Source organism: Chlamydotis macqueenii, chromosome 15, assembly GCF_036417535.1.
Source record: "Chlamydotis macqueenii isolate bChlMac1 chromosome 15, bChlMac1.mat, whole genome shotgun sequence".
NCBI classification, from domain to species: Eukaryota; Metazoa; Chordata; class Aves; order Otidiformes; family Otididae; genus Chlamydotis; species Chlamydotis macqueenii.
The window spans coordinates 8,548,453-8,563,147 of record NC_141570.1 but is presented as its reverse complement, the minus strand read 5'-3'; the positions used below and the strand labels follow the sequence as shown (position 1 = coordinate 8,563,147).

General features: G+C 37.0%; 1 protein-coding gene across 1 annotated transcript; it reads right to left on the bottom strand.

The window, feature by feature from the left end:
- Nucleotides 1–1,343: 1,343 nt before the first annotated feature.
- Nucleotides 1,344–14,034, bottom strand: DNAH3 (dynein axonemal heavy chain 3). Its single transcript, XM_086760103.1, is given in 31 exon segments — nt 1,344–1,448; nt 1,450–1,725; nt 1,910–1,984; nt 1,987–2,044; nt 2,753–2,802; nt 2,804–2,979; nt 3,927–4,521; nt 4,524–4,618; nt 4,621–4,874; nt 4,876–5,213; nt 5,215–5,483; nt 5,892–6,194; nt 6,229–6,328; nt 6,331–6,437; nt 6,642–6,724; nt 6,889–7,139; nt 7,686–7,806; nt 7,808–7,827; nt 7,930–8,029; nt 8,342–8,407; nt 8,501–8,588; nt 9,615–9,794; nt 10,230–10,254; nt 10,257–10,391; nt 10,393–10,536; nt 11,483–11,574; nt 11,955–12,011; nt 12,295–12,474; nt 13,122–13,181; nt 13,184–13,354; nt 13,932–14,034. Coding segments are annotated over 31 exon segments (4,677 nt in total).
- Nucleotides 14,035–14,695: the final 661 nt, after the last annotated feature.

Sequence of the window (14,695 nt, the reverse complement as noted above, 5' to 3'; positions counted from 1 at the left end):
TAGCGAAGGATCTAACAGCCAGGTCCAGCCTCTTTGGCCTGCATGCACAGCACCAATAAGAGGAGGCTCATGACTGTTTTCCCCTATAACAGCCAAGCACACACAACAGATACATTCCTATGAAAAGAACCGTATGTCTTAAATGAGTTGTAGCAGCATCACTTAATGACTGTAGCAGGACACTGGGAATTGCTGAATTATAGCTGCATCTCTGACTTTGTGAGGCCTCAGCAAGTCATTAAAATGCTGCAATTTGGGCAATGAAAAAAAAACCAAAAACCAAGACCTCAAATTACTGGATGTTTATGCAGTGAGGTTTTTTTAAAAACGTTTGCCTTGATCTTTGTGCTTCTCTTGTACTGTGTACACAACAAGTCTAATGATCCATCTTTAGTACCTTCTTGGCATGCTGTGGGGATTAGTTAATGACTGCACAGCTCTTTGAAGATGTTCAGGCTGTTTTATTTTTAATTAATGTTTGCAAGCTACTTTGAGGTTCTCTGATGAAGAGGCTCAAACAAGTACAAAATTTCAGGCGGTTATTAGTCCAACATGCAAGAGGGTAAGACAAGGAAGTAAAATGAGTATATGGGAGAAAGGAAACAGCTCAATTTATCAGACACCTGGGATATGTAGGTAAATAATACTAAAATTTTAAAAGTTAAACAATTATGAAACAAGTGGACTGCTCTGAGAAATGGCAGGCTCCCAATGTATGTGCTGCCTAGAAGTTTTCCACGGAAATTCTGAGGCACATCTTCAAGAAGTATCAGTTACTACAGTTTTATAATAGAGCTCTGGCAGTTCATGCTAGCTGAGGGCTGGTTTTACATGTTGACAACAGACTATTCTTGCTTATCTCCTCCCTCCTTGTGCTACATACTGCTGGGACACAGAAGTGGTAGGCAAATCCACAGAGTCCTATTTGCAAGAGTTGTGGATTGATTCCCATTAAAATCAGCAGCAAAACTCTTTGGGCCCAATTTCACTAGAAAAAAAAAGAAATTAAAAAAAAAAAGCCCTATGATAGCAGGAGGTGGCAAAGTTAGGATTTCAGAAGATTTGTAATAATGTGGTTGGCACACAGTTTGATGAAAGTTCTCTTTATTCTGATCTACTGCAAGATAAGGCCCAGGCCTTTGAAATAAGTTTCTGTTAGTAGTGTTCTATTTTCACTCACTCTTGCTCAGTGGCTGATAATGGCTAAAAACCAAAGGAAATTGGGAGCTGCTTTGAAGTCAGCAGGAAATCCCAATATTAAAAAAAGAAAAAAAATACGCAGCCATTGGGGAGTAAAGTATATCCTTTAATAATAAAATGCAAGTGTTCTGACGTGCATACTCTCAGTCGTCTAACGGGCATAGTGCTGCCACACCTCAATTTATCCAGTGTTTCTGGGGCTTCTCTGAAGGGAGTTCCATTGAGAGAACACAGCTGTTTGAGTGGCCTGGCCAGTAGTAAGACACCTCTTTTTGCTCTTGTCTTGTATACAGGGCATGAATAGACATTCACATGAAGGAACCTGGAACTTTCTCCAAGTTTCAGTCAAATTATGGGCAAAGAATCATAAAGGATTTTTGGAAGTGATTCTCCAGTTACCAAGGATTCTCTATCCCATCATGTACCTTCCAAAAAAACAGGCCTCTGACATAACCCTAACCATTCTATGATTCTATAAGCCCCGTCTTCTGGCATTTTCTGCATTGTGTACTCCTGTTTCATCACCTACAATGATTAAAACTATTGCTTGATTTTATTTTTATCTGGAGTATATTAAATCCTGTAAGTGATAGTAATAAATTACTCCTTTAAATAACATTTATTTCCATTTGAAAAGTCTACTCCTTACTGCCCCAGAACATGTTTCAAGCTGTTCAAGAACAAAAAAAATTCCTCTACATTTTCTTACCTCAAATTCAAAACCAATGTAGTCAATTGGGATGGTGTATTTTCTGGCATAGTTTTGTAAAACCCCAGTCAAAAAAAAGACTGAGTGAAGAAGAATCCTGAGAGCCAAAAGACTCTGCCCATTGATGACCCAGTCCTGAGCATGGAGAAAAAAAACAAACATAAGAAAAAAAAAATACATTCTGTGGCTTAATCCATCTGCCCATCTATTAAAACTGTTTGTATATGACATTCAGAGTAACAGTACAATTTTTAAAAATCATACAGAAGCATACTCCAAATAAGAGAATCCTTCAGAAAACCTATACCCCTAATGCAAACCAAAACCAGGGCTATTGCTGCAACTATCCTTCTTCCTCCGGACAGCTGGTCGCATTAAGCAGTAGATGTTGCTTTTGAAATTACCTCTTTGTCATTTACAAAAATTATATTTTTACTTCCTCAGTCATTTAAAAATAGTGTAAACTCAATGAAGTCAATGGAGCTAGTAATAATTTACATCAGTGGAAAATCTGGACCTTTGATTTTTAAATACTTATTACTGGCAAGAACTGAAAAACAAGCAACAAAAATCCAGTTTGTAACATGGAACCAGATGTTACTTTTCTTCTTTTACAGTACTAGCTCAAAAATAACAAATTTAAAACAGAAACTCTAATAAAGATTTGTCCTGGGGTAGATCTTGGAGTTACATCAGCTTTCACCCCTGAAGGCACCGAAATCTAAATTAAGGCTCAAGGCCTATTTAGTTGTTCACACAAAAGAAGTTTCATTTCTTTTCACTACTGTCTTCAGCAAAGAAGAAATACTCCCATTAAAAAGAGCAAAATATTAAAACTTCTACCTGAACTTGTCATTGGTATTCTCAGGCACTATAACTTCCTCGCAGATTTTCTTCCAAAGCAGGCATCCAGCCAGTTGCAAGATGGCAGTTTTGTAACACTACCCAGGTTCTATCAGTCATAGCCTGATAAATCATTTTTGCTGGTTTTGGGCCCTGGCCCTGTCCAAGTGAAGTAGTTTGAATGCTTGTGCCTCCCACGCCAACACCATCAGCAAATTTTAGCAAACCTAAGATGGCAAGCTTCATACATGCAACAAAGACAATGTCTATTAGAAAGTAGATCTATGATATATTCATCATTTTTATAATGTAAAAAGTAATTAGAGGTGAAAGTCAATTTTGCTTAATTGTAAAAAACACCAAACCCCAAACATCTCAACAACCCAGAAGCAGTATCAAATGCTGTATCAGGCACTCTGTTTCTGAGCCATATGCTAAAATTTAAGTGTGTAAAGTAGTCCTAAAAAGAAAAAAAAAATACTAGCCAGGTTAAATGCTTGTCCTCTCCTTTAGCCCCGAGTGCTTAATTCCAGCTTGCACTACAGCTCTCTACTCTCTCTGCTGCATGGGTACAATTGTTTATGGGGGTTGAGCTGTAAATTGGATCTTTAGATCTGGTTAAAAATAACCCTCCAGCCTTGCCATCAAAACCTGTCCCTCCTGGAAATACATCCTTATGGTATGGCTCCATATTACAATTCTTTTGGCAGAAAACTCAGTTTAAAAATATTCTGGGTGGTTATTTTTTAAAGAATATTAACAGATGTGTTTTTAAGTGTGGTCATATACACCACTTAATTAGTAACTGAGAGGGAGGAAACTTTCTGGAGGAGCAGTTGTAACAAAGACTGGGGCAAGTCCCACACACCCACTGAAAGCACTGTAACGCAAGTATAAATTCTAAACTCGTCTGGATGTTACAAGCTGTTAGATCCCTAAATTGCTGCTCAGAGACATAGACATTTCATCACAACTACACTTATTCCACCCTCTATCAATTTTAGTATCATTGTATACATATGAGCAGATACAAGTGTTTGATATTCCATCATTGCTGTATTGTAGTTTAAAGACAACTTAAACATCAAATGAAGGCACCTAAATTATTACCAGTTTAGTCATACTCAGTAACATTTAACCAGATAAAAAAAGATTTTTTTAATACCAATCTCACCTGCCATAGGATCAGGACCTGGTGATAATACAAAAATCAAAGGGGCACAACAATTTGAATCACTGTAACTTCTTCCAAGATCAAAAGTAGGTGGTTCAATAAATGTTCTTCCCATATTTTCCACAATGAACTCCTGCACTGCTGGAATACTTTTGTCAGGTTTCAAACATCTGAGAATAACCATGCGATGTAACCCCATTAGTGTACTCCATGCATCTGGGAAGGCTTCTTCCTGGGGTCTTATAAAGACATATTTTAGTTTCCACTTTGAAAAATTCTCTCTTACATGTTCCATTAGTCTGTGGAGGTTTGTCAGACTAGATACATGTGCAACCTCAGCCCATGATTTGTCAGATAGCCAATCTGGAGCTGGATTGGGGTGAGGATTATCGACAGCAACATCTCCTGTCAGTAGGAAATGCCAAACCTCATAATCTATTTGGTCTTTTCCCTTCATAATGCCTACTGTGAGAAGGAAGGAGAATAACAGCTTATCCTTTTCAAACAGCGAATGACAGACATTATTATAGATGCTTACTGTGAAATGCTCAGTTGTATTTTTAATCCTCTTTTCTAGATCTTCACTCTTTTTTTTTTGCTTTTAGTAATAGACTGAACATACAAGTTAATAAACCAAATCAATGAATACTGGTACATAGGTTCAATGTTTGTCAGATCAGAGATGCAAAGGTGACAATCGGTAAATGAATAGCAACTGACTTATACCCTATTTGAGTATGATCTATTTGCATCTCTGTTACAGAGGCAATTTTTTGCTTTTCAGAGATTTTTTCAGATAACTCTATGGATGAAGACAAAATATTAATTGCTGTTTCATCTTCTAAGATGCTTCCTTCTGAATTGGAAAGTGTCTCCGGGATTTTATCTTCTTTTTCCTTTAGTTGTTTCTGGCTGGCTGCACTTTCTATAATCAGTTTATTTTTCTTCTAGCTCAGGCTTTTCCTCTGCATCTACAGTTCCAAGAAGTTGGTCCTGAAGACCCAAAGGTGTAATCATGAAGTTGAGTAGACAAACTGTCACAGCCACTTCAGGAACATAACGATGATTTCTTAAGTGAGTTGCTATGTAAAAGCTGAAATATCTTGAATATTCAATTATATTTCCCCCTAATTTCATGTATTCTACTCCTTGTTGTTTGAATGTTAGCTTTAATAAAATTAGTTCTTCACCAGTATTTTCTAGCAAGACTGGTGCTTCAAGCTGAACAGCATTTTCAAATGTCCTCACATAATGTGTGCCAGGTAATTTGATATCTGACAGCCTGTTAAGTTTTCTCCATATTTTTTACCCACTTGTTAGTTTGCCTTTGAGGATCTATCATTAAAGCCCACCTTCTTGAGTTAGAAATAATTATGCCATCAATGGAAAAATAATCAATTGGCAATCCAGCAGTCTGCCATGCACAGATTTTAACTGGATCCCCTAGTGTATTACTTAAGCTAAAATCACTGGAACACGGTATGTTCTTTTCATTGCACAGAACCTGCCATTGCTTTTGACATTTTAGGCAGTAATCTACAGTAAAGGTTCCAATTAGTTACAAAAAAAAATACTGAGGAATCCTGCAGCTTTCCATGGGAAATTCTGTGCTACAGACATCGGGCTATGGCAATATCTCTTAGGTTATTCCTAATAGGGCTCCATGCAGTGCTATGCCAAATTACCTCAGCTAATTCTGAACTATCTTTGGGCCTGGAAACAGTACAACCTCATTACTCAATCTGTTGAGAAAGAGAATATATTAGTACAGAAATAAGAGCTATAAAGCTTTTGGGATGAGAACTAGAAAGGGAAGCTATGCAGTACTGTGAGATACAGTCATACTCCAAACAGCCAAAATTTATCCTGTTTTTATTAGGAAGATCTCATTCATCATCTCTTGTAATTTTGTTATGTTAAGAGCTTGGATCATACCATTAACACATCATCACAACTCCCATTTACTTGGAAAGACTTGGAATCCGTCATGCTCCAGGTCCAAGCCCTTGTATGCTACCTTAATAGCTTTAGCAACAGCTGCTGCTTTGTTAGCCTCTTCTTCATCTGCTGACACTAGCTCCTTCTTTGCATCTACTTCAGTTGTTTCCTTTTCAGTCTGAATCACAATTTTGTCCGTTTCTGCAGAAGTTCAAATCAGTTCAGGCTGAAAAGTAGTCAGTTCTTTCTGCATCTCTGCAACCTGAGAAACATAACAGTAAATAAAGAAGAAATTTGTGTAAACATTGCATACATTTCACATCTTGATATCTTAGGAAGAAAGATCAGAACATACTATATTAACACAATCTAAAAAGAGGCATTTGATCTAAATAGTTATTAAAATAGTTCTCTAGCCTATTTGTACTAAGAGCTGTTTCATTTAACTGAATAGATTTTTTAAAAGGAATTTTTTTATCATCCATTTAATAACTTGCTTTTTTATGATCCATCTAATTTCAATAATGAGAAATAAATTAATTAATTGTATTTTTTCCTCACAGTCAGTTTCAGCTTATGGAACCCCAAATAATCCTTTATTGCACAGGTGGAAAACAAAATCCAAAAGAAACTTGGAAGGAAGCACAGAATTAGTCATAGCAACGGCTGCAAACTGGATGTTCTTTTTGATCCAGCAAGTATCTGGAAGCCCTTTTACACTGCATCTTGGAAAGATCAATCCCTGGATCACATGGGTTGAAAAAGGGGGTTATTTACCGGGAACCTGATCGATTTCCTCCTGGGAATCTACTTGGGAAATAATGTTCATTAGTGTCTTAGAACATCCTTCAACTTCTCTCCTATTTTGAAAAGGGTAATAGGTACTAGGATGCTGATGCATGGGTTCTCCATATAAGGTTTTGAGAAAATAATGAAGTTTGTAAGGTGTATTTCTTCAGCACTTAATAAGTACCATCAATTTAATTTAGCTTTCTATTAAGTGCTATAATCTGAATGTACGTACCACAATTTCAGTACCCTGCATATCCTTGAGATATGCTCAGCACCGAACTCGGACGTGACTAAGGGCTTTGGTGCTTTGCTGATATTGTTGTATTCCTCAAGGTACTATTCCATCACAGTTGTCAGTTGCTTTAAGTCTATGGTTTCATCATACACTTTTACATCACTGTGCAGCTTCAAATAGTCTCCAAAGAACAGGCTGCAAATATTATCATCAGAGATTTTTCCAGCAAGTGAGAGATGACTTAGTACCTAGAGAAAAGACAAGAATCAACAGATAATTCAAACTATGAAAGTCATAATCATTCTTATCTACATAGTAATAATACTGTGGGAAGCACTGTTTTCCAGCTATTCTAGTTATTACCTTAGTCTGGAGAAAAACACAAAAAAAACCCCCACCTAAATGTGGAATACACTGTAAGTTGACATGCAAGTTCCCACATATGCATATTTCACAGAGATACTTTGCTATCAAATATAGAACAAGTTTCCAAAAGGCTTCTCTGAAAAATACTCACCACTCCCATTGGCTCATCCAAATATTAACTTAAGCAAAAGCACAGATAAATATTGTGTAAGACATTTATTCCAGATAGTCCTCTGTACTAACATAGAATCCTTTTGAAGTTATGAATCATTTGTATTAACTTGGCTAAGAATACGCATAATACTCAATACTGAATGGAAGATCACCCATACTTTTAAAATGTGCTGATCAAAGTAATTCAAAACGTGTCCAATACTAATGTAATCTCAATGTCTCATTCTTGGTCCCAGCAAATTATCCAAAAATACCTCATTAAAGCTCTGCTTGAATTTATTTGATGTTGTCTCTTGTACCACGTGAAAGAATACCTTCCTGTCCTCCTCATCAACTAAGAGATCATAGAAAACTTGATAAACCTCATGAATCCAGTCTGATCAGTTTATCTCCATCCTGAAAACATAAATACAAGAAAACAGGTAAATATAGCCCAAGTAGGATTTGTTTAAAAACAAAAGGATAGAATGTCCATCTGGACCTGGTTGTATCTTGTACTAAACTCAGTGGGAATCTTTCAATTTCAAGCCATTCAGCACATGGCTCAGCATCTGCTAACTTAACTGGCTTCCTCACGTAGTTACCCATCTTGTCCTTCCTGCCAATACAAACTGGGGCTCTTACGTCAAAGCATTTTTCTCTACTGTATCAAATCTCCCCACCCTTCCAACATAAAGCAAAGAATAAATCTTTCAAAGATATGGCTCATGGGTTCTAACCCAACCCCTGCCCAAAGCTGTTGCTGGTTAAGATTTCTTCTGCATAGCTTGTAGCTCTTTAGTTCTGATTCTGCATCAAAAACATTCCCCCAAGAGAAATAAAACTTTTAATACTCCTTAAACTTGACATTTGACTGAAAACAGATGAAAAAGTAGAAGGATGAAAATCATATACATCTATCAGTATTCACTTGTAGTTTGTGACAACAAGCAAACTTGGGGCTAAATTATTCGCTTGGACCATCATCTTATCCAGCCTTTAAGAAGAAAAAGAGATACAATTTATATTCTGCAGATAAATCCCAGAAAAAAAAGATGACAAAGGTGTTACAAGAAATATATCACATTACCTTAGAAACACAGGCTCAAAGCCTTTGCTGAAGTGCCAATCAGCAACCACAGTAAAAATCTTGGTTAATAGGTCATCATCAATGGATAAATACAATATTCAAGTGTGAAGCATCCTGTAATACACACAAAGAGATGCAGAAAGATTTAGGAATGTCTAAACATTTTTCCACCTTTTAGCTAGCATATTCTAGGATTGACTGTCACTCAAACAACAACATTTAAATCTGGCTCCAGCTCCATGATTTTGTCTCTGGCAAATTTCTGCCCCAGCAGTGATGGTGAAGAAATATCAACTGGTTTGTATTTTCTACATGTGTTTCACTTAGAATTACTGGTTTTAATATGAAAAACATGACTCTTCATTACAACAAGGCCACTATTATCCAAATCTAAATTTCAGCTCACATTAGCCCTGTTGATTGTGATATGACACAGAAAAACTTCACAAAATCAAGGACTGGCTTTCATCTAAAAAAAATTCAATCTATACCTTAGTAAATTTTACAAATTTACTTGTATCAGAATAGCTATTTCAATAAAGCCTCCTCAGAGCACATACAGTTATACCTCTATTAGAGTGTTTATACAAAGCAAAGTAGCATAAAGTGCCTTATACCAGTGTAGCTGTAACTACACTAGAGCTTTTACTGACACAAGTTTTTCATTAGAAAATAGAACCTTTCTTATGGTGATATAACAGGAATCATGGACTTGCAGGCAACATGCTTGTAAGTAAATGCAGGCAGCCTATCTTAGCAGCAGGAGATACAATTTCAGAAGAGAACTGCCAGAAAGACTTGGCAAGAAGATGTATTCCCTTCCCTTTTCCACAGGATAGAAAATTGAAGAAGTGTCCAATTCTCTAATTTTAGAATTATTTTTATCATTCATAGTTTATCAACATTAAAAACATTATTTCTAATGTTGATTAAAGTTCCCCTGGAAAAGGTACAGATTTGACCTTGAGCATACAGACTTCTATTTGGAACGACCCAACCTATCTGTAGGTTTGCTAGTAATAGAGAAATGTAGAATTTGTCACCAGCAAAACTGAATCTGCCTCCTAACTTCAGTCAGTTAGGTAGCTGCTTGCCACAGTTGTGCATTTCCTACCTGTAAGATCATTCCTGCCTAACCCAGGTGGACCCATAGCTGAAACAAGCAGCACATCTATGATATTAATCTTGGGTGTATCTTTCTTGTCTTACCAGTGACCGTGATCAATCCATTCTCTGAGAAGCTCAGTAGGTGGCTGGGCTCCATACACTTCCTCTGCAGGCATGTTTAAGTAATCTATGGAGAACGCAGACATTGGATAAAAAAAAAAAAAAAAAAAAATGCAGTGTTCAGGAATTATAGTTTTCTTTCAAAGCTAAGAAGAAAAAAAAAAGAACTGAAGTAGAGATTTTAAAAGGTTGTGTCTTGTAATTCGTGCTTCCCATTAGCCTGACCAGAACCAAACGACATTATACTTCGCAGGTACACTTAGTGAGGGTTTAACTTAGTGTGTGGTTGGTTATTTTGTAAAATTTTATTTAGTGTCACACTGCAAGTCTGTAACAACCACCACTTAAACAGTTACAAACCTTTCAGCAGAGGGCACTGCTAACCCTTCTTTGGATGGCTGAAAAAAGCCAAAGAGCCAAAGAGCAAAATTACTAGTCTTGCTGTATCACAGCCTTTGCCTAAAGCCAGAATTAATTAAAAACCTTGAAAAATTTGTCTTACCCACAAATATTATAGCTTTTTTCCCCCCGAAGGAGGTCTAAATAATCTTTTTCTTCTGTCCAGCTTGGACATAATAATGTCCTGGGTTTGGTTAGCAGAGGTTTTTGCAGAGAAGTTGATGAAGCTTGGGATCTATTTTTGCTTTGACAGTTGTAGTAAAAAAATTGTTTGTTACAGCTGGTTTTCCAGTGCCAGTGGAACCCACAAAAAGCAAAGAGACATTATGTTCCACATATGTTTTGAGAAAAAACATTTGTCTGGCAGTTTCCATTGTTGGAATGATCAGGTCAAATACCTGTTACACAGGAAAGTAAAATAGTACATGAAAATGAAGCATGTGCCTGTAGCACAAATGTATTTTTTTTAAATTATTTTCTCTTAAAACCTAGGCTATAACAAGGTTCTGGTAGACAGTATGGCCTCACTTCTTGTTCAGTTTTTACACAGTAAAAAACACAACTAGTATTATCTATATTGTGGTTCATAGAGACTATATAAAGCCCAGAAGAACTGCAGGGTTAAGTAAGGCTTAATTCTGCTCCACTACTGTGCAAAGGGAAAGGAACAGTGCTATGGAATTTTTTTTCTCTTCCTCATCTTCTGCTTATCATTAGCAGCTGTGCACTAGATATCAAGAAAAGATTTTAGATGGAAGAATGAAATGTAATCTTAATCTCTCATATGCATCTAATAGACCATAAAGGAATGAAAAGCTGAACAATCATCACTTAAGTTATCTTGAAATTTTGTCTGCAGAATAGGTACGTTTTGCAGATCTCTGCTGTCCTATGCTTCCCTTGAGTTCACAGCTGCCATTCAAAACATGGGTGCCCCTATTTGGAAATGGAGGAGATCCAGGACTCTCAGTACTGCTCTCCATATTCCAAAGAAGTAGTGAGTCTCTTTGCTTGCTTTATTTGATTAACTCATACTATAATATCATTATATCAACCACAGAAAACAAAAATGAAGGAACAGAAATACAGGCTTTGGCTTTTTCCTACCACAACTTCCCCAACATTAGATGCTATTACAGAGACAAAAGCAGAATCAAAAATTTTCACCACCAGCCAACTTCAGGGCTCCATGTTCACCTGCAGTGCTGAACTTTCAGTATTGATGGTACCAGAATTAAGACATAAGCATGAAAAGGAGCCTACAGAAATTAATGAAATGTTGCCGATCAAACATTAAACAGCCTGATATAGTAGAATTAGAGCTAGCTAAGGTAGTTGATTTATACCTCTAAATCATAAGAAAACTTGCTCTTATTTTGTGATGTACTCTGTCCACATGTTCCTCTGCTCGCTGCCATGCTTGTAAAAATAGAAGTCATAAACACTCCCTGTTAACTGAAAAACACAACATAGGAAAACCCACTTACTAAAGAACAAAAATAAACTTCAATAACTTCAGTGTGAGACATCCAACACTTGGATAATAAAGGCTTTCTAGTACACAAGATATCCTCCTCTCGTCACAGCCATTATCATCATCAAATTATTTTAAGTCAGATTCAGCTACATTGTTTGAGTACAACATGAGGCATATGCTACTCCTGGTTAAAAGAGCCAGGAAAGAGCACCCAACTGGGCACCCCCAGGCTTGGCAGACGGTGGCTCTGCTGCAGACTTAACATCTGCCAGGCACTCTATTCTCCCTTAATGTGCCAAGTTTTCTCATTGCTTTATAAAAGGCAAGGCAAGTACAGTTATGATGAAGTACATTTTTCCGGGAAGATATTGTTTCTGGTAAGCTTCACCCTTTCAGGGCATGGGTTTTAGAATCATAGAATGGTTAGCGTTGGAAGGGACCTTCAAAGATCACCCAGTCCAATCCCCCTGCAAGGAGCAGGGACATCTCCAACCAGATCAGGTTGCTCAGAGCCTCATCCAGCCTGGCCTTGAACGTTTCCAGGGATGGGGCTTCCACCACCTCTCTGGGCAACCTGGGACAGTGTTCTACAACTCACATTGTAAAAAATTTTTTCCTAATATCCAATCTAAATCTACCCCCCTCTATTTTAAAACCATTACTCCTTGAATCATTCATCATTACTCCTTTTCATCATTCATTCCCATTAGTAAGTTGCACTAAAAGAAATCAAATATCTTTCTGCTGTCTGCATCAATGATCCCACCAACTGTCCAAACCAAAGCAAAAAGCAAAAGCCCCTGCAGCCACAAAATGATCTGCTGACTAGACATGTTTTCCTTCTCCTTTTCCTCAGATTGCTTTATTTAATCTAAACCACATTTTTTAATTTTCATAAAATGCCAGTAATAACCATAAATACTAATTCACAATGCATTTTTGCAAAAGTATTCTGAGACAAACTTAGCATATTGTCGTCAGTGGAACAAAACCAATCTACAGAGTGAGGATCTTGCTGTGTAAAATACTGTTTTAAAATAAAAATAAACGAGAAGAAAAAATAGTTACAAAGGGTCCTAACTCTTTTCTTCAGATTCTAGCAAACAGCAAGCAAAACATATGGAATACACTCACAAGATCATGTTCAGATTTGTAATGACATCAGTGTCCAAATGTGAAAGCTCTCTATGCGAGTCAAAAGAACTGTTATTAATACCGATCAGTGAGAAAGGACTTGTGTTGTATGAGTTCAACAGTAAGGAACTCCTTTGGTGTTTCCTTGCATCTGATAACCTGCATCTTGTCACGGGACATAGCAGGAAAAAAAAAAAAGAAAAAAGAAATAAAAAGAAAAAAAAAAGGACCTGTGTGAGGCAGTACTTAAGCAATCACTAAGTCACACTGTCATTATTTGATGGTCAAAACAAGTTGGTTTTACCACATATAAGTTTTCAGCAGGAATTTTGTTCGCCAGTTACTAATCCAGACAGCAGATCTTTTATCTGACTACCTTTTTATTATCATCCAGCCCAGTGTTCATGTTGTCTATCCAAACTGCATCCACTGGACCGTCAAAATAATCCACTTCCAATCATCTGTGGTAGAAGATGCTTGTTCCCTGAAGATATTTGCAAGAACTCCATCTGTCCACTCATGGCTTACAGGATCAAAACTGCCATACAACTGTCCCATAGTAATTGCTTTGGGATTAATAACTTTGTATTCAACAGCAAATTCATCCATGGATTTTGCTGTGTAAAAAGACAAATAGATGAGCTTAAGAATTTGATAGGTTAGTTTCATTCAACAAATGAAGTACAGAACAAGAAGATTCCTGAGGATCCTACTTTAGCTGCCCAAGGCAAAGACATTTGGCAGCTAGGCAGCAGTAAATTAAAAAATACATTACTTGTAATAGAAAAGTACAAAGTCCTATGTGCAAAAGCACATGAGGGAAAAAAAAAAAAAAAAAAAAAAAAAAAAAAAAAAGAAAAAGCAGAGCAGAATAGACGTAATATGTTTATGGGAGCTACTTACAATCTCCCTATCAGAGCTAGTTTTTTTCAAGAGTGTTATACATAAATACAATGCTTAACAAAATTCATAAAAGCATAAACACATCAGCATGTTTTACTATTCCAGTAAATGCAGACAAAAATACTTCCAGATAAATATACCAGACAAAAAATAGTTCAATGACTAGAAACTTTCCAGCTGAGAAAGCAGAATATAGGACAATTAACAACCTGGGCATATCTCTGCAAAGGAAAAACATTCGTCATAGAATTAACTTCCTTTAATGAGATATTTGTGACTGAATAATGTTACCTGCACACAAATCACCAAAGGCTCCAGCTAGCACTTAGTACACACAGGTCTTCTCACTCAAAGGATCTCCAACAATCATGAAACCATGGTGCACCAGCATCATTTAATATTTCTGTGTCAGTGACAAGAGATTGACTCTCTAACATAGCACAAAAGCAAGCATTATGTGTATGAAACGAGAGGTCTCTCTCCTACACTCAGATGCAACAGGACAAAATATCAGCCAAATACCTGCACTCTATTAAGGCTGACCAAAGCGTTAACCCAAATCAGAAGGCAGTCATATTATTATGGTAATTCTCACGGCTATATCTTAAGAAGTCATTGCCCCCAGACATTCTCCCTTTCTCCTTGCTAAAAGTCATCCCTCAGCTGTAACAGCATCATTGTACAGGGTGTGAGTGCACTAACCAGACACTGCAGATCACAGCCCAGTGTAAAAGTCTAAACTGAAATCAGTGGTTACCAACTAAGCTAGCACAAAAGGACTGAAACTGCAGTTCTGAGGATCTGTCACATGAGTGGTCCAACAGACACCAACTTTGGACTGCAAGAATGGTAACTTCTTCAGTCACCTCACAAGATCTTACCAGAAGTCAAGTGAAAGCCTTCAAACAGAACACCTTCAAACAGAACACCTTCAAACAGAACACCTTCAAACAGAACACCTTCAAACAGAACACCTTCAAACAGAACACCTTCAAACAGACCTGTAAGAAGAACCTCTAAGAAGATATATATTTTTTTTTTTTTAAATCTCAGGT